The following is a 27,036-nucleotide window of genomic DNA, read 5'->3' as shown; positions in this document are numbered from 1 at the left end:
AACAAATAAGCAAGTAGGAAAGAAATCAGAAAAATCAATCCTTCTTAGTTGGTGGTATCATTTGGGAAGATTTAGGAAATGCTACCCTGCTGGAAGAAATATCAGTGGGGGTTGGATCTGAGAGTTTACACCCACACATCATTTTCAGTTCCTCCTGTGTGTTTCATGCTGCAGATTGAAGATGTAAGTTCTTAGCTTCCTGCTTTAGCTGCCATATCTGGTACTTGTTGCATTGCCACTTTCATGGTGATCATTTATCCCTCTGCAACCAAGGGCCAACTCTTTCATAGGGTGACTTAGACATTATGTTTTATCCCAGCAACAGAGAAGGCACTATTATACATCCATAAATATTCATTCATACACATGAATGAGTTATTTCACATAATTGAAGTGTGAAATCTAAAAGGGGTTACCTTATCATTTAAGTTCACAGGGCTTTTGTCCACATAAGTTTGCAGGTACAAACAAAATAGAGACATCATAATGCTTGAACATATTGTTGACAATTGTCAGATTTTTTTTCTCCACAATAAATAATCTGTAATTGAATGTAAGTGTGCTGGCTACATATCTTAACAAATCCTTATAGTCAGAGTACCTTAGTACAAGGTCTTTCAGCTTCTCAAAGATTATTGTGATATGCAAAGTCTTTAACAGACCAATTAAACACTAAAAGTTTTATTCTTGTACAGACTACCATGAAGTACAAAACTGCCACACTCACTACATTTATAGTTTTTCTGTGATGATTCTTTCTCGTGATTTCAAAGGCTGTAGATATATGCAAAGACTTTATCATATTTATTACATTTGTATGGTTTCTCCTCAGTATGTGTTCTTTTATGTCTCTGGAGACTGCTAAGATGTGCAAAGGCTTTATCACATTGAGTACATTCATAAGGTTTCTCTCCAGTATGTCTTCTTTTATGTATTCTGAGACTACTCTGACATGCAAAGGCTTTACCACATTGATTACATTCATAGGGTTTCTCTCCAGTATGTGTTCTTTCATGTATTTGGAGATAACTGTGATGTGCAAATGTTTTACCACATTGATTGCATTCATAAGGCTTCTCTCCAGTATGTATTCTTTTATGCCTTTGAAGATGATTGTGACGTCCAAAGGCTTTATCACACTGATTACATTCATAAGGTTTTTCTCCAGTATGCATTGTTTTATGCATTTGAAGATGACCATGACATGCAAAGGCTTTGTCACATTCATTACATTTGTAGGGTTTCTCTCCAGAATGTGTTCTTTTATGTATTTGGAGATAACTGTGCCGGGAAAAGCCTTTACCACATTGATGACATTTATGGGGTTTCTCTCCAGTATGTGTTGTTTTATGTATTTGAAGATGAGTGTGACAAGCAAAGGCTTTACTACATTGATCGCATTTGTAAGGTTTCTCCCCAGTATGTATTCTTTTATGCATCCTGAGAGTACTATGACATGCAAAGGCTTTACCACACTGATTACACTCATAATTCTCTCCTGTATGTGTTATTTTATGCATCTGAAGATGACTGTAACATGCAAAGGCTTCACCACATTGATTACATTTGTAAGGTTTCTCTCCAATATGTGTTCTTTTATGTATTTGGAGATAACTGTGCCGGGAAAAGGCTTTGCCACATTGATTACATTCATGGGGTTTCTCGCCAGTATGTGTTGTTTTATGCCTTTGAAGATGACTATGACGTGCAAAGGCTTTGCTACATTGATTACATTTGTAAGGTTTCTCTCCAGTATGTATTCTTTTATGTTTTTGGAGATAACTGTGTTGTGCAAAGGCTTTGCCACACTGATTACAATCAAAGGGTTTCTCTCCAGTGTGTGTTCTTTTATGTATTTCAAGATGACCATGACTTCCAAAGGTTTTACCACACTGATTACATTCATAGTGTTCCTCTCCAGTATGACTTCTTTCATGCCTGTGAAGATAAGTGGCATATGTAAAAGCTTTAATACATTACACAGTTGAATCTTCATATCTCTATAAATTAATTTTACAATTTGGCCTAGTTGTAGAGATCAATCAGATATTAAGGTTTATACTTTTGGTGTTCCATTTCAGTAAGGGCTGTTTTGTGTCTTTGAAGATACCTGTGATAGTAAGAGCTGTTTTTACATGGCCCACATTTATACCATCTTTTTTCTATATGAGATTTTTCACATATTTGAAAAGAACTGGAAAAACTCAGAGCTTGATCATACTTATTGCATTCATAAATTTTCCTATAGTGTGAGTCATATAGCATTTGCAAAGTGAATCATGACAAACAGACATATTCATATATCCCAATACTCATAGAGATTTTCTGCAGTATGAGGTGGTTGATGTATTCCCAATAAAGTTGGAAAACCAATTAATTGTAAACTTGTAAATTCTGAATTGTATCACATTTAACAAGTCTACTCAAAGTGGGGACTGCTACATATCTTCTAATTGTTCTGGGAGACAGAGAGAAAAACTTCTTCTTTCCATAACCCTATGTGCACATGGCTTCTATTCAGAGTGACATATGGGAAATCTATTAAAGAAAAGGTTTCCACATTGTATATACAGTTTGACTTTCTGTGGTACAGGGATTAAGGTTTCTCCACAACAACCTTCTTGACTCTCATAAACTGCCCCTCTGAATAAACTTAGTAAAGTAACAAGTACATGAGTAACACTAGCCTTACTATGGAAGATTGCTTATTAGAAGGTTTGAGACATATACTTATGACCTACTCAATGTCTATACCTTTTGCAATATCTGAGTAGTATGAAACTAAATGGATTGGCAGTTCTACAGTATAGTTCTCATGGGACTATGATTCAAATGGTGATATCAGTTAAGGCATTGTTTCCTTTTCTTCTTTCTTAGAGGAATGTCTTGCAAACACAGATCAGCTACCTGACATGGAGGTATATGGCTTTGTGAGAATTTAATAATCATCAATACACTTTAAGCTGTGTTTATTTATACTGTTGCTTTTACAACTTGCAGGACACATTAAATTTTCTTCAGAGACACATTTGCATCATGCTTGTACATGCAAATTACCTTTCATGTCTTCTAGAACTTTGACAACCTTCTCCAATATTACAGTCTTCCCAACTGCAGCCTAAAATAATGTATGAGAAAACGTATGATATATTATTGGAAATTGTGCAATATTTAAGTCACGATCTCCAGTGAACCTTAAAACCATACCTGATTTATTCACCTCATACTTCCATTTTCTCGATCAAAATTATAGAAGTGTATCAACAACCAAGAAACAGTTCTTCTCTTATTTTAAAATGTGAAGGAAAATTCAGTATTACCTATAGCAGTGAGGTTCCTGTAGGTCTCCCGCATCACATATTTGTAGAGACTCTTCTGGGAAGGATCCAGCAAAGCCCACTCTTCCCAAGAGAAGTGAATATGTACATCATCATAGGTCACTCCATTCTAAAATATCCCATACATGTGTAGAAAAAAAAAAAAGCATCATGCTGGAAAAATTATAAATTTATACTTCTTTGACAATATATTTATAAAATTCTGGTGCTCCCCACACTTATTCCACGACATAGAACTTCAAATGTAATCACTAAGTCATTTTAGAAGGAAACTGAACAAAAGGTTCACCTCTGTCCTTTTTGCACCCTTTGAATAGGATATATTCTTGTAAGAGAAATGCCTATTAACAGACATAGAGAGGGAAGCAAACAGGTGAACAATACTGAGAACACATCAGAGTAATTGAGTGAACGATTACAAAGCATAAAAAAGGTGGGCAAGCTGGGTGTCTTCACTCATGCCTTTAATCCCAGGACTCTGGAGGCAGAGGTAGGTGAAAAAAAAAATCAATCAAACAAAAAAAGGTAGAAAGAACTGAGAGGTTTTTATTAAAGTTCTTACAAAGAGGTATGCATTCACTCTAGTTCTGTATTATTCTTCCAGAAACCTGAAGTGCCTCAGTTTAAACTGTGATGTTAAGATCTTACTAAAAGGGAGTGTAGTTACACATGAACAGGTGAAAATATTAATAATGTAAATGTTGGTCATTAATATACAACATACAGAAGGATAGATGGTTCAGCAGTTAAGATCTCTTACTGCTCTTACAGATAGGAGGTTCAATGGCCAGTACTTACATGGGGGTTAACAACTGTCCATTACTCCAAATGCAGGGGTTTCTGAGGCCATTTTCTGACTATTGTGAAAACCAAGCACACATGTGGTGCATATCCATGCATACAGGCAAAATATTCATATTTGTTCATATGAATTCAAAATAAACACATAGGCAAGAAGAATGTCACACGTCTGCAATCCAATGACTCAGAAGGCTCAGGCAGTATTAATGTCATGAGTATCATCAACATGGGAAAGGGAATACCCTCTGCCAAATTTCAAAATTCAAGATGTGGGTGGGTGGAACTCAGCACAACAGCATATGCTTGACATGTACAAAATAGGCCTATATTCCAGGCCTACCTTTATACATATTTCAGGAATGTTGGCCCACCTTTAAAACCCAGCACTCCAGGGTCCAGAATCAATTGGATCTCTGATTTGAGGCCAGCCTGGTCTACTGAGCTACTTTCAGGACAACCAGGGCTACACAGAGAAACCTTGTGTTCAAAACTAAAATTAGAACAACAACAATAAAAAAATCAGGCTAGCAAAATGGCTTACCACTGAATAGCAGTTGTTTAAACTGTATCTTATGTGCCTTAGTGATATCATGTATAACAGTGGTGAAGTCATGACAGCAGGACACAAGAAATGGGCTGAGGCCATAGACATGCAAATCCTATCCCCAATGAGGAATTTCATACACAAAGACTCCTCCTACTAAAGGTTCCACAAAGATAGCCACCAAAGGGAAACAAGAATTTAAATCATCCTATCTAGGAGCTTTTCATTCAACTGGCTACATTCTGACCCAACTCATTATAGGTTTAGGGTCATCTCGTGATAAAAATGTATTTACTATAACTTTAATGATTATCATAGTCTGCAATAGGCCATATATGTTTCAATGTCCAGTCTCTTCTGATATTCAAGACAATAGTTTGATGGTGACATCTTGTGAATTCAGAAAACAAGTTACAACGGCATAGAATACCCATTCCCATTCCAAAAGAGAATAATGGAGACATAGTGAGGGAAGACTGGACCAAGGCAAGACTAAAAGATAGCAGGGTAAACATCAAATCTTTTAGCTCTGTCTCAGACACTTCTGTTTCAAAGGCCTTAGATGGCTCATTTTTTCCTGCAACTTATATATCTCTCCATTTGGCTACTTCTACTCCCTATATGCAGCAATCCACGGCAGATGTCTCATAGCTTAGATATATCAACATCTTGTGGTCTCAAAATGCAACCCAGGCTTCATTCTCACAGCTTCATGCAATGAACTCTCAACACTGGATCTCTGACTGCCAAACATAGATACGTGCAACAGTGCTGAACTGAAACCACAGACTCATAACCTGAAATTTTGATTACCTTTTGTTTCTAGCACCAGCACAACATAAGTGATCCTTCCAAGTTCAGCTTCTTAATTAGGATGGACAATTCCTCACTTGGATCACAACTGCAATTGGTTCTGTATGAAGCTGCTTTCTGGGACTAGGAATCACTTTGACTAATCCTTCCATTAATTGATGGAGTATTACCCTTAGAGTACCTTCCTAGGCTTCCATTGTAGAGCAAGGGCATTTTCTTTAATGGTGAAAATCTCCTTGAAAATTCCTGTCTCTGTTTCAGTACTTGATTGCCATCTGAAACCACATTTTCATTTTCATTTATTTCTGCCCCACTTGTTGATACTTTTCATTGTAGTCCTAAATGAGTCATCATTAAGAGCCATCCAACAGATTCAATATTCCATCTAAGAAATCAGCCCATTACATTTTAATGTTAACTTACTCAATTTCTCCGGGCATAGGCAAAATAATAAAGATTTCTCGTCAAAATATCACACAAATGACCTTTAACTTAATTTTTCACGGACTCTATTTCCAACAGAAATCCTATGACCTCAACTTCCACTGTCTGCATTGCTCTCAACACTCCCATCTTCTGGGTTCTATAAGAAGAGCCAGTTAAGCTCTGTGTATGCTTTGTATACATTTTGCCAACTAAAGTCTGGATATCTTCCATTTTCCTCCAAAAGACAATATTCCCAGGTTCTGACCAGTAACAACATCACTTTTTTGTTCCATTTTTTTTTTTATTCTAACTTGCTTCTTTGTTGCTGTCATTAAATTCTTTAACCAGATAATGAAATTTTTTAGGGGGGCTGATTCTTATCAGATTACAGTCCATCACTTTGTGAGCTTAGGATAGAAACTCAAGCTAGCAACTGAAGGCAAAAACCATGGACAAACATTGTTTTCTGGCTGTCTCACTGGCTTGGTCACTGTCTCATATTCAACTAGCTCTCTTATCCACCTGAGGCCCACTTGCTGAGGAATATTCCTCAGTGGAAGAGCCTTCCCCCATCAATCATAAATCAACACACTCTCTGATAGACATAGTAGTTTCTGGCTAGTATGAATAAAGTTGCTATGAACATGGTTGTGCAAGTGTCCTTGTGGTAGGAAGGCAGAGCATCTTTTGGGTATATGCCCAAGAGTGGTATAGCTGAGTCTTGATGTAGATAGATTCCCAATTATCTGAAGAACTGCCATACTGATTTCCATAATGGGTATACAAGTTTGCACTCCAACTAAGAATTAAGGAGTGTTCCCCTTGCTCCACATCCCTGCCAGCAGGAGCCGTCACTTCTGTCATTTCTTTTAGTCATTCTGACAGCTATAAGATAAAATCTCAAAGTAGTTTGGATTTCCATTTCCTTGATGACAAAGAATGTTGAATATTTCTTTAAGTGTTTATCAGCCATTTTAGATTTCTCTGTTGGAGTTCTGTTTAGATATATACCCAATTTTTTATTGAATTATTTGGTTTGTTAATGTCTTGTTTTATGAGTTATTAACTCAAGTGATGCAACTCAAACCACATAGACAGACATGATATGTACTCATTATAAGTGGATATTAGCTGTCAAGTAAAGAATAATCACAGCAAAATCCACAGATCCAGAGAGGCTAAGTAACAAGGAGGGCTGTAGGGGGCATGCATGTATTTCCCTGTATGTTACTTAGGGTTTCTATTGCTGTGCCAGAACACCATGATCAAAAAGCAAGATGGTTAGGAAAGGGTTTATTTGAGTTACACTTCCAGATCACAGTCCTTCATTGGAGGAAGTCTGGAAAGGAACTCAAGTAGGGCAGGAACCTGGAGCAGGAGATGATGTAGAATCCATGGAGAGGAGTTGCTCATTGGCTTGCTTTTGGCCACAGTATTTCGATACAGTAATAAAATCCCTAGTTAAGACAAATGGGTACCAGGGACTGGGGTATTGTTGTGATATGCCTGACCATGTTTTAGTTTGGAGGAATTTGGACTTTGGTACTTTGGATTAGGAAAGTAGTGGAATGTTTTAAGTGCTGCTTAATGGGCCATGCTAGTGAAAGCATGGAAGACAGTGGTGCTGAGTGTGATTTGAACCATAGATGCCTAGATCAAGAGATTTTAGATATGAAGAATTTTAGTATGTTGCCAAGAGATTTTTCTTGTGATATACTGGTGAAGAAAGTAACTGCTTTTTGCCCTTGTCCAAAAAGTTTGCCTGAGGCTAAAATGAAGAGTTTTGGCAGAGGAAATCTAAACAGCCTAGTATAGACTCTCTTGTATGATTACTAGTGTTAACTGTAATGAAGATATATAATGCAAAGGAGCAAGCTGAGCAAGAAAAAAATATTTGAGGAGAAAGGGAGCACCAGAAAGTGAAATGGAGCTAAATCCTGTATTTAAGGAGATAAACAAGTTAAGAAATAGAATAAATGGAGTGATGACTTCAGGGCAAGATCCCACTCAGCTAGATTTCCAATCTGTGAAAAGGAATTAAAGAAAAGCTTAGAGCCAGGTGTGATGGTGCATACCTTTAACACCAGCACTCAGGAAGGCAGAGTCTTGGGGGGATCTCTGAGTTTGAGGACAGCCTGATCTACAGAGCAAGTTCAAGGACAACCAAGTTTAGGCAGTGAGGAAATTAGAAAGAGGCTGAAGATGTAAGTAAATGAGGTGGCCATGTTCCAGCTCCAGCAAGGAGCAAAACTTGGTAGCTTTGGCCACATGGTTCTGAATTAAGGATAGAAGAAAGGGCCTATGAAATTTGCCCCTGAGACTAAGGAAATCCACTGAGGCCAGGCATTTGTCAGTGAAAACCATGGATGGAGGCCCAAAGTGGCCATTGCATGAGCTGTGAAATTGAAGTCTGGATTGCCTTGGATACCCCAATATGTTAGAGATGCTAGAGCCTTGGGATACCTGTCAAGGGGAGCTGCTAACAGAGAAAGGAACCAGCCCAAGAGAAAGAAGTATGTTACAGTCATGAAGCTGAAAGGAGTTGGAGATCTGAAGAGTGTTTTGACATCAGATATGGAAATGCAGTGTTTGCCCAACTGGTTTTCAGTGTTGCTTTGGTCTAGTATTTCCTCACTATGCTCCCTTCTCTATGTTTTGGAATGGTAATGTATATCCTGTGCCACCACATGTTGGAAGTATGGGATCTGCTTTTTGAATCTTGATACTACAGGAGATTATAGTTAAGAGAGTGCATGAATCTCAGAAAAGACTTCAAACTTTGGACTTTTAAACATTGTTGAGACTGTGATACACTATGGGGACTTTTGAAGTTAGATTAAATCCATGTTTGCATCATGATATGGCTATAAGTCTTTGGGGTCATGGAAGTGGAATGTGGTGGTTTGAAAGAAAATGACTCCCCAAAAGGAGTGACACTAGTAGAGGGTGTGACTTTGTTGGAGTTGGTGTGGCCTTGTTGGAGGACATGTGTCACTATGGAGGCAAGCTTTGAGTTCTCACATATGCTCAAGCCACACCCAGTTTCTCACTTCACATCTTATTGCCTGCAAGACGTATGACTATCAGCTACTTCTCTAGCACCATGTCTGCCTGTATGCTACCATGTCCCACTATGATGATAACAGACTGAACCTCTGAACTGTAAGTAAGCCACCCCAATTAGATATTTTCTTTTATAAGAGTTGCTGTGGTCATTGTGTTTCTTCACAGAAGTAGAAAACCAAACACAAGAGAAAGAGAAAATAGATTTTGTAGGTGGATTGGTGATAGGAAATGAAGGATCAGGTGAGTAAGGGAGAGACAGAGGAAGAGAATGCAAGGAGAGATGACTAGAATAGGGGAGCTTTTAGGAGGTGATGTAGAAACCTACCTAGTGCAGTGGAAACTTCCTGGAAGCTATGAGGGTGACCCTAGTAAGGACTCCAAGTAATCAAGAATATGGAGCCATATAAGGCTCCCAGTGGTGGGATTGGGACACCAACCCAACCACAAAATATCTGACCCACATGTCCTATTTTTAAGATATGCTGGGCAATAGTGGCTCAGAGCTTGTGTAGTGGCCAACCAATGAGGTTGTGGCCCAAGCCAAGAGGAAACCCTTGCCCAACACTGCCTGGATGAATAGGAACCAGAAATCAGATGGCTTAGAACTAGGGTAGAATCAAGTACAGCTGGTCCAAAACAAAATCAATGAAATGATTCCTAACTATATTCTACTATAATTGAAGACTTATGCTTAGTCCAATTGTCATCAGAGGGGCTTCCTCCAGCAGCTGACAGGAACAGATGTGGATATCCTCATCTAACACTAGCTGGGTTTCTGAGAACTCTACAGAAGATTGGTGGAGGGGATTGTAGGAGCCAGAGGGTAGAGAACACTAGGAGAACATGGACCACAAAATCAACTAAGCAGGGACTATATGGGCTCACAAGGACTGAAGCAGCAATCATTGATCCCATGTGACTGTACCAGGTCCTCTGCATACATGCTGTGGTTTGTTAGCTTGGTTTTTTTTTTTTTTGTGGAACTCCTAACAGTAGGAGTTGGAGGTATCACTGACTCTTTTGCCTGCTCTTCAGACCCGTTTCCTCCTACTGGGTTGCCTAATCCAGCCTGGATATAAGGACTTGTGTCTAGTCTATTGCATCTTATGATGTGTTTGGTTGATGATATACCAAGAGGAGCAGTGGATCTGGGAGAGTGGGAAGGAGGAGGGGCTGGGAGGAGTAGAGGGAGGGGAAGCTGTGGTAAGGATGTATTGTATGAGAGAATAAATAAAAAGAAAAACAAACAAACCAAAGAAATGAAAATGCATTTAGTAAAACTTCAGTGACCCTCATAATCTGCTTGCCTTATAGGGCCACTACATTCATGTGAGGTGTACTAAAGATGGTGCATTTGCCCCCCACCTTTAATGTTACCCCAGGGGCTCACCTATCCTACCCATTTGGAGACAGCAGATGCTCACTCATGTTATGGCTTCCAATCTCCCCCATACTCCCTTCGCAGCTTCCCTCCCTGCAGAGGCACTCACAGTATACACATAAAACCACTTGTGCCTGCTCAGCTGCAAGGCCAAGACTGCAGCCCGGCTGCCAGAAGGACCTTGTATCACTTCTGATTGACAGATTGGCCTGGATGCCCTGATCAGTTAGTGAGGCCTGAGTGACAAGAGCACCTCTCACAGGGTTAGAGTGTGCTGAATGGACACAGCACAATGGGTATTGGTTATGGCTTCCACCTCCACCCAGAGCATTAAGATTCAAAACAGGAGTGAAAAAATACAAACACATGATAGTAAGAATGTTGACACCAGTTCTTAAAATATTTATTATTCTTTCAAAAGAAATCATTTCAGAGCCTCTAACATCCACTCAAATATAACCTAATTCCTTTATCAGTAATGACAGGCCTAACAAGGGAAATTAATAAATTTGCCAAGTCTAGGATATACAGATTTATTGTCCCAGCCTTATCTTTCCCACAGGTTCAACTTTTGGCCAATTCAAAAAAAAAAAAAAATGCTGGTCAGCAAATACTTTTGGAGGGAGAAGGGGAAAGGAGAAGGAAAATCTTTTAAGATGGCTACTAATTTCTCCCTTTCACAATATGTATGCTATACCACCTGAGCACCTATAGACTAAATGAATGCTTCTTAAACACAGAAAAGAGCTTTTTAATTTAAAACAAAAAAGCTGCACAGGAAAGTACTGGAAAGGTGAGGGTGCTGATTTTTCAAAAGTAAGTATTATTACAGCATTAAGATTCAAAACAGGAGTGAAAAAATACAAACACATGATAGTAAGAATGTTGACACCAGTTCTTAAAATATTTATTATTCCTTCAAAAGAAATCATTTCAGAGCCTCTAACATTCACTCAAATATAACCTAATTCCTTTATCAGTAATGACAGGCCTAACAAGGGAAATTAATGAAAAAATTGTGAAATACACAGCTTGGTTTTCTGTGTTTCATGTGAAAATCAATTGTGATTGAAGAGACATTGAGTTATCTACCAAATGGCTTTGCAACATTCATTAGTCAAATCAGTCTCAAAGACATTTAAACATGAGCCATTACTGAATGAGGATAGCTTTTATGCTTTCAATGAGTTTACTTTCAATAGTAAATTTATTGTAAAAATGTGCAAGACGTTTCTCATGTAGTATTGGCATTCTCATCTTTTTCTGATTCAAAAGGACTATCAGTTAACATTAATCACTTCAGGAATAACATCCCAACACAATATGTCACACCTCAAATTAGAAGAGCCATTCTCAAGAATGAAGATTATAGAGCATAATGTGTTAGCATTTTTAGGGATGGATAAAATACAGTAATATTCTATGATTACTAGAAGCCTATAGTGTAGTATATAAACCACACACATAAATCACAAATTTCTATTAAGGCACTATAATAGGGGCTGGGAATATAGCTCACCTACTTGGTAGAGTATTTGTTTAGCATTCATGTTACCATCCACATGTGTAACAGCTGTGGTAGTGGTGCATACTTATAATCCCAGCACTTCTTGCAACATAGAAGAAGGATCAGAAGTTCAAGGTTTCACAGTGAAGTCAAGGTCAGTATGCGCTATCTGAGAGACAGTGGGTCCAGCCCTTGGGAGGGACAGGCAGGTGGGTCTCTGTGAGTTCAAGGCCAGCCTGGTCTACAAAGTGAGTACCTGGATAGCCAGGGCTGTTACACAGAGAAACCCTGTCTTAAACAAAACAAAACAAAAACTAACAACAACAAAAAAAACCCCAAAAACCTGCTATAACGTCAAAAAGAGACACGATCAAACAGGTTTCCTACAATGGGAGTGAAAACTGGGTGACTAGAGCAAATGATCAGCAATTAAAAGCACTGGTTACTTTTTGGGGGACCTGCGTTTGATTCCCAACACCCACATAGCAGCTCTCAACCAACTTTAATTCCAGTTGCAGAGAATCTGACATCTACTTCTGACCTCCCTAGGTACCACAAATATTAGTGGTACACAGGAGTAATGTAGGTGAAGTACAAACATAGGAAGTTTCAAATAAAGAAATTTGCCAAGAAAGAAGTGGGGCAGGAGTGGCTACACAAGGGTTTGTGCTATAAGCATAAAGAGGCAATAGCATACAAATAAGCACCAAGATTGCATACATAGCGTTGCTCAGCTGAATAAGAACACTCTTGGATCCTGGCTATGGTCAGTCTCTTGCTCACCTCATTCTTAACCCAGGGCCCCTACATTCACAGCAAACACCAAGCTCTCCTAAAAGGCTATGTAAATTTATTCACCACACATATCCAAAGTTTTCTTTAAATACTAATATTGCTTTTTTAAAGTTTGTGGATGTATGTGTGTTTGTGTGTCTGCTTCTATGTACATTGAAGGAATTGTTCAATATCCTTAGTCATCACAGAAAAATGCATATTAAAATGACTCTGAGATACCATCTTACACCTGTCAGAATGGCTAAGATCAAAAATATCAATGACAACTTATGTTGGAGAGGATGTGGAGCAAGAGAAACACTCCTCCACCGTTGGTGGTAATGCAAACTTGTACAGCCACTTTGGAAATTAGTATGGCGGTTTCTCAGAAAGTTGGAAATCAGTCTACCTCAAGACACAGCTATACTACTCTTGGACATATACCCAAGAAATGCACAATCACACCATAAGGACACATGCTCAACTATTGTTTGTAACAGCATTGTTCATAATAGCTAGAACCTGGAAACAACCTAAATACCCCTCAACCAAAGAACAGATAAAGAAAATGTGGTACATATACACAATGGAGTACTATTCAGCAGTAAAAAACAATGACATTATGAAATTTGCAGGCAAATGGACGGAACTAGAAAATATCATCCTGAGTGCAGTAACCCAGACACAGAAGGACAAACATTGTATGTACTCACTCCTAAGTGGATACTAGAGGTAAAGCAAAGGATAACCAGACTACAACCCACAGCTCCAGAGAAGGTAGGTAACAAGGAGGACCCTAAGGGAGATAGATGCATGGATCACCCTGGGAAGGGGAAATAGATAAGATGTCCAGTCAAAAATTCTAAGGAAAGCTTCCAAGTAAAAGATCACATCGTAGTTTGACTTTTAAGAGGATGACATGACTCTTGGTACAGGATATATGTCCAACATTTGTTGAATGATTAAGCAACAGAATTTAGTGAGGAATAATTTCAACTGTAAAGGAATTCACTGCCTCACTATAAATGATGGAATAATTTATAGATGTTTTCCTAAGTGAACATTTAGGTAGAATGCTAATGGGTGTCATGGACCACATGGCTACCACTGCTGCTTGACAAAGTTCCGGCATTTCCACTTTGCAGACCACAATTCTCCAGCACCTTATTACTTTCATTTTTAATGATATGCACTGTGTTTGGGAGTTCTCTTATGCTTTTTCCTTTGAGATATTTTGTGTAGGCTTTGAAGGATGAAAATGTATACAATGGCAGTCCCTCTAAGCAAAATAATTCTTTGGAAAAAATCCCCATTACAGTGCAAACATATTCTGTGTGATGACTGCACACAGGAATCCCCATTGTGCCCTCCTGATTACACCAAGAACAGGAAAGTTAGAGATTTAAAGCATACAATCAAGATCCAGAGCCCAAGGACATTAAGAACAAGAGTTCAGTTAGTAAGTATAGAGAAATCAGAATGGTATGGTATAATTAAAAAGGAGTAAGACATCAGGACCTTCTCATTTGAGAGCACATGAGGGGAATATGCCCATATTGTAAGACTAGGACACAGAGGAATGCATTAGTGAACAGCTCAGTGCCAATGCTGCATCATGCCCCCTGAGGAATAAATATTGCTTTTAAATTGTAGTATAATGTCTGGTCCCCAAGGAGGTCCTCTTCCCAAGGTCAGGTATTTGGTTAAGGACCTCCATTCCCTCAAGGGCTTAAGGAAACTATCTGCTTGATAAAAGCAGTCATTCTCCTTAGCTCTGGCATGAGGAACTTGTGGCCCTTCCATTGATCTAAGAAGGTGCCTGGTGGAGTTACTGAACCTTTGAGAATAATAAGAATTTAGATATTTGCTCACTAATGGATTGGATCTGCTCAAAGGCAGAGTCCTTTGCAGGCTTAGCTATGGAAGGAAAGTTATCACAGTGGAAATGGTACCTATCTGAATTCCATGGTGACCAGGATGTGGTAACAAAGGAGTCTAAGCCTTCAGGCACTAAGGAAATAGCTCAGGTGCCAGTAGTCCTCATCCCTAAGTCACTCACCCCTCACCCAAAAGAAGCACCTATTGGACTGTGGGAACCAACAGAATGGTCACAGCATTTGGCCAGCAAATGGTTTACTGATGGCTCGTGAACCACTCAAGGAACCAAAACTGAATGGAAAGCAGCAGCGGTGGGGAAGGGGGAGGTAGGGGTTAGGAATGGGAAGGTGGAATGGTTATTACTGAGGAAGGAACCACCAAATCAGCACAACATGCTGAATAGCAACACTAGCTATAAGACAAACAGCTAAGGAAGGGAAAAGGAAAATCTGTATCTTCTCCGGTTCATGGTGAGTGTGCAATGGTAGAGCTACTGGTCATCAAAATGGAAAACCACTAACTGGCAGATAAATGACAAAACATTTGGTTAAGGGAGGCATGGATGGAAATGGCAGAACATAGCAAAGACATCAAAATTTATGTAACCCATACATAGGCAACACAGACAAGACATCCAAAAATAATAAAATAGCAGAAAAATTGGCATAATGTTCAATTAAGATTAGATTATCAAAACTTCCTGGGGAGCAAGTTCAGAATAAATTATCAAGGATGATAGATCGCACAGTTGGTAAACTTGAAAGTTTACTCCTAACACTAAAAACTGAGGGGAAAGGGAGAACCAAATTAAATCCAGACAGATCTATGAGAACGACTATTAAAAGGAACCCAGACTGGAAAATTAAGAAACCCGAGAATGTTAGCATAATTAGTAAAGAAGAAATTCTAAGATCACATAAAACATTGAGACATATAGTCACACATGCTTTGTTCCAATAGTTTTATAAAAGTATCGTTAAGTATCCTGGCAGGCTTGTAAAGAAGCCATTAGACACTGCCTCCTTTGTCCAGCACTTAAAGCTGGATTCAGACATCGAGTACCAGCTGTAACATGGTCTCCTAAACAATTTAATTATGAACTACAAATAGATTTCATTGAACTCTTGAGTACTCACAGGGGCCTATATGCCTGCACTCTTGAAGATGTAAGCACAGAGCTTGGATTAGCTAGAGAAAGTCATAGACCAAACCAAATGGCAACAAAATACACACTCTGGTGTTGCATAGCCAGATATAGCTCCTCAATAATTACTGATATACATCAAGGAACACACTTTACAGGTTTTAAAGGCCAGAGGGGGTTGCAGACTATGGACACACAGTGGGTCTTCCATTTAGCATATAACCCAACTGCAGTTGGCAATATAGAAAGATGGAATGGACTGCTTAAAATCAACTTATTACAACTCAAAGATTTCCCCTTGGAAGATGCTATTGAAGTTACATGCTATGAGTTAAATAGTAGACAAAGATTGAATAGAGCTTCTCCATTTGAAGACACTTAAGTCAGACTTAGAGATAGAATAACAACCAGGCATTTCCTGACTGTGCAGAATAATTCCCCATAAACATGTTTACCAAGACAGAAATACCAAGACTTAAAAGAGACAAGCCATGATACCAGTAGTAGGCAATACAATCTGGACCACAGATAAAAAGGGAAATGTGGACCCTAGAAAATTAGATGACGTACAAACATAACGTGTCTAGGACCAAACCCAATATATATGATTTGCACTTTCATAAGGATAGTAAGTCTTAGAATTAATTTACTTAGCACTGGTGCTAACTGGGCATTATACCTTCTGCCCAGAGAGGGAAATAGAACAAAGCAAGGCCATAACAAATTACACCCTATGTCTCATAGAAACTTTAACAAGAAAATAAAAGATAACACAAGATGGAACAATGTCCTAGTATCCATCTCCTGGGCCAAAGAACCCAGGACACTGTTCCTGGGACTCCTCTTGTTAAATTCTGTAGGTTTAACATTACCCAATGAGCCAAGCTCAGGATCTTTGACAACACCATTGTTCACTTTACTGTCACCACGACCACGGAGATGGTCAAAGTCAGAATATCATCACCTTGATCAACAACCATATCTACAGCATCAGCAACAATGAATGAAATAGCCACTATACCAACTGCTACAATATAAATAAACCAAGAGTAAAGTGTGATATTGTGACCTACGCTACTGCATCTTGGATGGATTCCTACTGTAAGACTGAGACCATGAACAGTTCATCCTAAACCTCACATACACTAGGAATGCATTCTATGTTCAATATGCTCATTGTGAAGCTTTCGGAAATACAATTGGTTGTAGTTACTGTGATGAGTGAGAAAGGCTAAGGTCCATACTGCCCTAAGTTTGAGAACCATTGCCACCAATGACCAAGAGGATGCTGAAAACACCAGTTTTAAAGAAAGAAACACATTGAAAGGCCATTTAACACAGATTGGGAGAAATATCAGGGCAGCATCAGCTATCTACAACTTCCACTGAGAGAAATAGCTCTTAAATCACCCTTACACCTTACAAGGGAGAGTAAGATTTGAGATTATCAGACATTGAAACAGCAGCAAACACAAAATTCTGAAGAGGAACCCTGTGTTTGGCCCCCAGTACAATAAAACTACCAGGATTGCAAATTAAAATGTATACAATTGTTGGGCAACAGTGGTGCATGCCTTTAATCCCAGCACTCAGGAGGCAGAGCCAGGCGAATCTCTGTGAGTTGAGGCCAGCCTGGTCTACAGAGCGAGATCCAGGATAGGCAACAAAACTACACAGAGAAACCCTGTCTTGAAAAACCAAAAAAAAGTATACAATTATCTGGATTGGGACCAGAATAAGGAGGCAGGTTACTTGACTGAGGAGACATCAACATCAATCACAACAAATCCATGTGAACACATGATTTGGCAGAATTGTATGTACCTTTGACCCAGACACTGATAGGAGAATACCATAGAAGCATTTTCTCTTTTGAAACAGAATACCACAACCACATGGATTCAAATGCCCAAATTCACTTTTTAAACTATACCAACAATTGAATAGGCCAAATGTGACTGTAGTGTTTATGGCCAAATTTCCCAACCTACCCTACTATGTTAGGATGAACATATGAAATAACCACATGATAGGGAAGGCAGAAAATGATTCATTTCTATCTATTAATAACTGACTAGAAATTACATCACTGGGGTCACAGCATTATAGATTTCCATGATCTTGACTGACATGCTACCACAATCCTTCACATCTTATGACAATGAAGCCCCACCTCCTGAGGAGAACTCATGCAGATACCCAGACACTTTGTGCCTACATGGTGTTCTATGGGACTCAGATAATACCTTAGCACAACCAGCCATATTTTGTACAGACATGGCCTATATACCACCAGTTTTTAATGCAAAAGGCCTCAACCTTCATAAGAGAATCTCTGGGATGGTTACCAACCATGGTAAACAAGACTACTGTCTACTGTCACCTCTTGCATACTGGGATTATCTCAATGCAATCACCCACTATCACTGGACTTGTGAGGGCAAGTCTGACCAAATTGCCTTGCAGTCCATCAATGCTCTAACATCAACTGGACCACCACTACACAAGATTTAATACACCACCAATGAAACAACAAACCTACTGGAGGAAGAGACAATGGAGTAACCTAGCTGACCTACCAGTCTTTTTCTTACATCACTGTCAGAAGATTTACAACTTGACAACTACATTTACTGACATATTTTTAAGAAAATGATGAAACCAAAGGAACAATGGACTCCACTAATTATCAATGACACTGGGAACCATCTTTATAACCAAAAAAAGAAAAAAATCTGCTTGCCAAATGAGAAAGAATTTTTTGTACCTGTGACATCATGTATACACTCTATAACAATGAAGCAATAGACTTCCCAATTCCTCTGGATATACATGCCAGGAACAATGAACTGTTCATTCCTCCTAGAATATGGAACATTAGTTCCCAGCCTGTTGAAATTCCAGCCTGAACTTATTATACTCGCTAACAAATTGATTCCATTAGCTCAAGAGTGGACATGTTACAATTGGCAACCAGAGGATGCCCTAGATCCCATGATTTTGTACCAAAGTATCACATAAAAAAGGCAGACAACGGCCCGGCAGTGGTGGCGCATGCCTTTAATTCCAGCACTCGGGAGGCAGAGGCAGGAGGATCTCTGTGAGTTCAAGGCCAACCTGGGCTACAGAGTGAGGTCCAGGAAAGGCACAAAGCTACATAGAGAAACCCTGTCTTGAAAAACCAAAAAAGGCAGACAACAGAAACTTACATTGGTGGAAAACAGCAGGTATGGATCTTTCCAAACTGGAACCCTGGAAACATACACACCCAGGACTTTCCTATTATTTCTACATGATTCTTCCACTACCACAGGTCAAGACATGGGGCATTGGAGACTTTGTGGCCCATAAGCCTATACTCAATATATCACATGCAGGAACTCTGAAGAAAGGACCTCAATTTGATGAGGGATATGTCTTCACCATGAGATAGAAATCCTGAGAAATCAAAGAAGGTAGCCTAATACCATGCATCACTGATAGAGGAAGATGGGATAATAACAAAATTTTCACAGCCCACTACAAGCTGGCATTTGTCAATCCCTTTATTTCCCCACCAATTGTTACTTGGGGGACCATGGTGATGCCTGATCTTAGCATAACTGTAGGACTTATAATTATACCTAGGGTCCAGAAGATCTTTCAACTCCAAATCATGGCTCCCACCTGAAGAAATCTGCCCAGAGCCCGAATTCAGGAAACTACCAATCTTCTCTTATTCCCCAGGAAATAGATTTGCTGCAAGAAAACCTTTACAATTGATGGTTGCTGGAGCTAGGCTGGTCGGCTCCTTATATGGAGCTGGCATAGCATCTTTAGTTCTTTTGGACATCAATGCAGATACAGCAATCATCATCTTAATGAATAACAACTATGGGCTATTAACTCCTTGTCTGATGGACTAGCTACTTCTCACAAACTGATTACATGCAACTTATCTGCAACTAAATGTATTAAAGCAATCATTGGCAGAGTCTAACAAATATACAGCTAAAAGTTTGAAGAGACTAGCTGTAGCCAACCAGATCTCTCAAAATTATCTGCTACAACTTATTTAGAGGAACAGACAGAGAAGAATGTATCCAAGCAATGTATCAAGCAAGACTCACTTTTCCATGAGCACAGAGATCTATCTCTGAATTTCTGAAAAGGATTTGGAACAAAATCAGTGATCTGTAAGTCTCTACTGGACCCAAGGCAAATTTCTTCATGTTATTATGGATTCTACAAAATACATTTACTTAATCTTAGTCTATATAAATGATGCAGTATTAGCTTAGCACAAACACCCATTGCCTAGGAAACCTGGGGATGGGTTTGTTATACTCACTGATTCTTCCCTATAGACTAGGTGGACTAATACAGAGGTTATCTACTACTCAGAATATACCATCTCATTTAGGGCCAACATCTTTGGGGCCACCCATCCTCTGTCTAATGAGCTTCATATGTCAGAACTGACCACTTAGATCTTTGTAAATCAACTTACAGACCTTGGCAATGGAGTCTTTACTGCATGCTCCATGAAGGGCTTCAACCTCACAGTTGACATCTATAACATCACCAGGGATATATTGGACTCCACTTTTTATTCTGAAGAACTTGGCTGTCTGACTATATAAAATGCTACTAGAGCTTTTTTTCCTAAGGACAGGTAAATATATCTAAGTTCTCTAGCCTAATGTTTGAACAAAGACATGTTTTTGACTCAGGTACCCTATTCTAATAATGAACACAAAGATGACTTGCTAGGAAATGCTAGGAAAGCCATTATGACATTTTCACTGTTCTTTCCTTTAATATGCCACAATTACAGTCAATGGATTATCAGATTACTACGGATACTGAGACTACAGGAAGACAGATAAACTAAGTCCAATATTTATCAGCTGTACTCAAAGCAGACACTATTGCTTATCCCCATAAATGTATTAAGCTTAAAATATGCTCTTTATTTGATGTGATTGGTAGGACATTTAGCTTTGACTATACTTGGTTCCCCTCATAGATTATTTGACTAGCTAAAGGAGAGCTTTTGGCTTTTTTTTTAATACATCATATTGGCCCCTTTGGAATATAAATTCCTTATTATTTTGAGCTTTTTTAGTAAACATTTTAGGAGCAATTATGACAACGAGCTCCAGAGACTACTATCACCCCAGAAGGAAAAAAACAGCAATTGCTGATTCTAGCAGACACATCTGTGCAAACTTTGATAAATAAACTCATTCAGGAAATGTTTCATCTCCATTATGACATCCCAGGCCAGAAATATTGTAGTCTAGATTCTTGGCTCTGCCTTATTACATTATTATCATTTTTGGCAAAAGATGGGGTGTATATACATTGTTCATAGACAGTAGACAGATGCCTCTGGAAACTCACCAGTCTGCCTGGTGCTTTATATTTTTCATCATTTTCTTTCTCATAATATTAACATATAAAAAAACCAGAAACAACACTGGAAGCTAATTATGAAGCTTACTGGACTCTTAGTTGCTCTTTTCCTTAATAAAAGAAGAAATACCTGTCCCACAGCTATAGCCCACATGCTTCTACCCGACACTGTTGAAGTTAAGATGATACTCTACTATGATTTCCTTAGCTCTGAGTCCTACAGCCCAAACCCTGCCATGCCCCCCTTTACAATGTTTTTGTTTGAAAGTAATTGCATTTCCTTTTATTTCTGAAAGTATCTTCAAATTGGTGCATACCAAACCTAGAAAAATATAAATTTGGAAAAATACATATATGCCAGCAGGATCACAGCAATATCCTATAATCTACATTGATTTGACCATTTGGCTTAATTATCGTTTTAGTGCCTGCAATTTACTTTCTTGCATTTATTTGTCTATTAGGAATATGCTTTCTTCTTTTCCTGCTGTGGCCCAAATTTGCAAATTCCTAATAATTCTTATGTGTGGTCCCCATTGTCACTGTGTATGCCTCAAGGATCATGGGAAGGAATGTAATGAGCATAGGAAAAAAAGTCTTTTAGTTATATAAAAATAGATTAGTCAAGAACCCCACTGCACCTAAGGCTGTACCTGATAACAAAAGACCAGTGTTACCACTCACTCAAGATAACTAGACACAGCCCTAGAATACTGATGCCCGCCCATTGGACAGTATATAAGCAGAGACCAAGAGCAATGCTCTGCTCTGCATATCTAGAAAGGCATCACTTTGATCTGTTCTGCAGCTAGAACATTTCTCCGAGGGTCCTGACCCTTGAATCAGAGATTCAATCTGATTGAATTGAAGCTGAATTGAGATTGAAGCTGACCTTCAGCTAAATTTACATGACACACGTGAGCAGCCTTTGAGATACAGCCTTAGGATCTTAGTTTGGAATTCAGAGTATGAATCTAGTGTGATGACCACCAGCATAATAAAATATAACTTTTGTTACACTAATGACACATATCTACCTTCTTGCTCAGGAAAGTTAGGATCACTTTTCTATGATGAATGATTAGATGTAAGTCTGCATCAGTGTGAGGAAAGGGAAACTTCTCCAAACCAAATACAAGATAACAGATTTTCAAGGAAACATTGCATGACTTGTATTATACCCAAAGCAACTTGTTTTACTGTAACTGCTTTATAAGATACAAGCACTTTTGAAAACAAATATATCCCCATTTTTATGTGTATTTTTATGTGTTCAAGTGAATGTCTTCCATGTGTGTACAGGTGACACACCAGAAAAGAGGACATCAGATCCCCTGGACCTGGAGTAGCAGGTGGTTATGAGGCTCCCAACTTGGGTGCTGAGATCTGAAGTCATCCCTAAGAAGAACATGCACTGAGCGACCTACCAAGCCTCATAGTATTTTTTATTCAATAAATTAAAACTCTTTCACAGGTTAACAACAACAACAAAACCTAAATAAATAAATAAGTAAATAAATGATCCTTGGGAAGAGGATGTGTCAATATGAAGATGTTGTATATGGTCAATTTGCATGAAAAATTTAATACAATCAGGCAAAAGTGCCCAACCATTTACAACAGAAAAGCTGATTCTAAATCTACATGAAAGTGGAAATACTCAGAAGGCTCAATGGGATTATTAAAAATTAGGACACAGACTGACACAATGTGACTGTGCTATATTTAGCACAAAATCTACAATAATCAAGAATATGTACAATATTTGTGAAAGAATAAAGGAGACAGAGAGAAAAAGCCAAGAACAAAAGCAGGGAAAAGTTTGATCTTGACCAATGTGTATCTATGTGTATAGAAATTAAATAAACACAGACTTCACAACTCCCACAAAGTTAACTCAAAGAGACCCTTAACCCTTAAACTGTTCTGTTTCTGACCCTTCAGCTACTGATATTTCTTCCGGAGAGGCTCCATACTCTAGAGCTCTCTCTGCAAATGGAGGTGATTCCCTGCAGAGCCAACTATGGCTCTACACCCACTCATGCTCCCTTGTGGTTTCAGGCAAACCCAGCCCTAATCACGCCCAACCAAAACACAAGTAGAAAAATAATTTAAGATCTACTTCCTGCCACATGAATTATAGCAGAAGATGTGGAGTCCGCCCTATCCACCTCCTTAACACCATGCTAACCTGAGATACCTCCAGAGCTCAGAAACACCTTTTGTACCCTGAACTGAACTTCCCTGATTCTCACCATGGTGGCTGGCAGTAGCAGAAAGGTAAAAGCATCCTCATTATGTATTGCTGAAGGGTGATCCCCATCACCTCATTTCTACCATTTTCTAAACTATCTGTAACATTTATAAGACAAACCTGAATGTGGAATGCAATGTTCAGAACTTCCAGAAACCAGGCCTTCAGTTTTCCAACCTGGCTTCTCACTGCACACCAACAACAATGCCTCTGTGTGCACACTGGACAGTGATATTACAAGCAGCATAGCCTCCCATGCCAGGGCGGCAGCGCCTCCCCCTACCCAGGGGATCCATACTCACTGAGGCTCAGAGGCCAAGTGCCATTGCCCACGTCACTACAGGGACCAAAAGACCCACTATCTGGTTCACAGTCCATCCAATCCCAGCAGCTCGGATTCTGACAGCTAAGCCAACTTGCTCTTCCTGGTCTGGGGACAGTGGCCCCCTCACTCACCATGGCATGGCTTGTGGTCTTCCTTATAGCTCTTTACAGAAGAACCAGAGAAGAATCCTAGAAAGAAGCTGTAAACTACCTCCCATTGGTGCTCCTGATTACTCAACCTTCCAGAGTTCCTCATTAGCTAGGACTACCAAGCTGGGCCTCAGGACATTTGCAGCTCCCCCACTGGGTAAGCAGAGATCAACATTAGATAAATAACTGGCAGCACAGGCCTTCCCAGCTCTGGCTTCCACCCTAGCTAGGGTCAGACAAGGCCCTAGTCTGGGAAATTTGTAGTTTAATAGAATCTTCCATTCCCAGAGCACTTCCTGTTCCTCTTCCAAGGCACAGGGTCCTTTGTGTGCACACTCCATTACACACTCAATGTCCCATGCAGCCAACCCTTTGCTTCATAGCTGGGAGGATCTACAGCCAAACACAGTTCACATTCAAACAGTAACTGTTGTTAAAGCAAAAAGAGGCCATGAATTAGAAAACAGTGAAGGGTCTATGGGAGGGCTTAGAGGCAAGAAAGAGATACTGAAAATGATGAAATTATAATCCTAAAAAATTATGCTCAAAAGTTGAAACAGGCTTTACGCCCACATGCCCCAGAGATGAGGGATTTCTATTAGCACACACCAAGTACTATTCATGGCATCTATTTCAGGTTGTACATCTTAAACCTGGAAAGTACAGTCATATTAGATAGGGCCACACCATTTTATACACTTCTATTTTGGTTCAACTAGTGTGACTACAGTAATTTGGTTTTGTGAAAGTTCAATTCTTTGTCCATATTCTTCATTGTCTGGTCTGTGAACCCAAGAATTGGCCAGTCAGGACACTTACATATCATCTAAGATTGATTACCTCACTATTCATTGCTAATGTCAACTACTGTCATAGCAGGAAAAGTTTCTTCTTGCTCCTCCCTTTCTGTGCTGTGACTACACCTGCTTTACAGCTGGTCAGTGAACTCAGTTCTTACACAGTTCCCTCTTCATCTGTAAGTCCTAATAAAAATCTGAGAGATTGGAGGACACTCATTAACTGGTATATTTTTCCTTCTCACAGACCAGTCAAGGCCCAGCCTGGAAGGAATTGCAGGACTGTCTTCCCATCCCTGGGCAGCAGAGGCAGGATTAAACATTCAAAGCAATTCTCAAATGCATAGTGTGAGGCAAGCCTGAGCTACAGGAGACATTGATCTAAATTAGTGGTTCTCAACCTTCTTAATGCCGTGACCCTTTAATACATTTCCTTAGGTTGTGGTGACCCCCCCAACTATAAAATTATCATTGCTACTTCATAACTATAATTTTGTGACTGTTATGAGTTGTAATATAAATATCTGTGTTTTCCAATGTTCTTAGGCCACTCCTGTGATAGCGTCATTTGATCCCTCAAAGGGAGTCACAATCCCACAGGTTGAGAACTACTGCTCTAAACTGATATAAATAAATAAAAAATAAATAAACAAATAGCACTTAAGAAAAAACTGTAATGAAATTCTTCATGGCCAGGAAACATTGGAAAATAGAAACAAAGATTAGAGCAGTAATGCATTTAAAGAAAATGAACTTTAAAAAGTCATACCAATAATTGACTTTTTAAAGTGATAAACATAATTACAAGAACACTTAGTTATACTGACTTTGAAACAGAACAGGCATTTCTCTAGTAGAGAGAATGCCATTAATAAGACATTGTATGACTTTGTCCACTGTAAAATGTTAGCTGCTGGGTGCTGTAAGCTGACACAGATTTACATACAGCCAATGGCCGGGGGCTCAAACCTCTGAGCTGACTTAACTGTGTCAACCACACAGTTAACTGCACATATCTGCATAGGAGAGTTCCTTAACTGAAAGCTGAATACTCAGTAGCTACCCTCCCTAAATTGTACACCCACCAACTCTGTCTGTCTCCACTCACATGGAAGGAATTAATAGACACTGGGAAATTACACGGACAGTCACCCTGCCCCAGCAGGTCCTTTAAAATGGAGACCCCTGCAGCTAACTGCCTTAAACTTCAGTCTATGATCTGCCTATTGTCTAGTCTGATTCCCCTGCAGTGTACACAGTACACTGTTCCTCCTCTTCTGGTCTGAAGGGAGAAGCCATGCCCCAAACAAATCCTTTTCCTTTTAACGCAATGGACAATCCACTATATGACTCAACTTAAATATTTCAACTATTTGGTGCTACAGACCTGTAATCCAAGAATTTAGGGTGGTTAGTCAGGGGGATAGCAAGGGCAATGAATGCCCTGTAGGGCTAAGAGACAGGGTTCAAGTCCACCTCAATCAACATAGGAAACCCTAACTCAAAACTACTTTTCAAAAGGCTGGAGATGCCACTGTTCTAGAATTAATAAATCTTTCTGGCACACCAGGACTACATGTTTCTTGTAACCCTCTGATGGCCCCTTGAGCAGCATGTTAGAGGCTTTTTCTTTGATGAGGGGCTTTCCAGTAGTTGTAAGTCAGGGATGTCTCCTTTGTTTTGGCAATGAAGTTTAATGTTAATCCTGGCGAACAAACATTTACATCTCTAACAGGCATGGTTTGCATACCACTCATCTTTGGGGTATTTGGGAGGCAGTCCTCCCTTACCTAAATTCTAGTTTGTGTGACTTAATGTCTCCTAAGAATTGGTAACTCCTTATACCATCAATTCTACTTGTCTACATCACAGTTTAGTACTGGAGTGCTATATACACGTGTGATATCATTTACAACCGCCACAAAATTAACTGAAGACAGATCCCAAACCTAAATGTGGAACGTTAAAAGTGCAGAACTTCTGTACAATACTAGATAGATCAGAGCTCTCTGAGTTTGGCAAATCTGCCTTCCATGGTAACAATATAAGCTCTACAGGCGCCAACATTTCACAGTGATGTCAACAAAAGGATATTTCTAAGTACAGTCCCATTCCCAAAGCTCTTCGCAGATGCAGCCCACGGAGTGAAGTTTTTCAGAGGCTGCCGCCCAAGCCTGGGCAGTTGCAAGAACCACACAGGACCAGCAGGAACAAGCCAAACTGTCTGGCTACTCACTCCTACCCAGCCAAGGATGGACTAACACCACCGGCCTCCACCGAGTCTGGAGATAATGCACCCACGCTCACCATGGCCGGTCACTCCTCCTCTGGGGACAGCTACCTGTCGCTCACCATGGCATGCCTGCAGAGCTCACCCACGCTTTCCCTAAGACGGAGCACGCAGTGATATACACAAACCAACTTCCGACTTCCTCCGCCGAC

At 39.5% G+C, this 27,036-nt stretch overlaps 1 protein-coding gene across 1 annotated transcript; it reads right to left on the bottom strand.

The window, feature by feature from the left end:
- Window positions 1-370: 370 nt before the first annotated feature.
- Window positions 371-27,036, bottom strand: LOC131894181 (zinc finger protein 431-like). The gene is made up of 4 exons (XM_059244390.1): window positions 26,902-27,036; window positions 3,321-3,447; window positions 3,058-3,118; window positions 371-1,938 (listed from the first exon to the last, which is right to left on the bottom strand). The coding sequence occupies exons 1-4, from the start codon at window positions 26,902-26,904 to the stop codon at window positions 768-770; spliced, it is 1,362 nt and encodes a 453-aa protein (XP_059100373.1). The 5' UTR covers window positions 26,905-27,036; the 3' UTR covers window positions 371-767.

The sequence above is a fragment of the Peromyscus eremicus genome, chromosome 17 (assembly GCF_949786415.1).
Source record: "Peromyscus eremicus chromosome 17, PerEre_H2_v1, whole genome shotgun sequence".
NCBI lineage: Eukaryota > Metazoa > Chordata > Mammalia > Rodentia > Cricetidae > Peromyscus > Peromyscus eremicus.
This window is presented reverse-complemented; position numbering and strand designations above follow the sequence as displayed.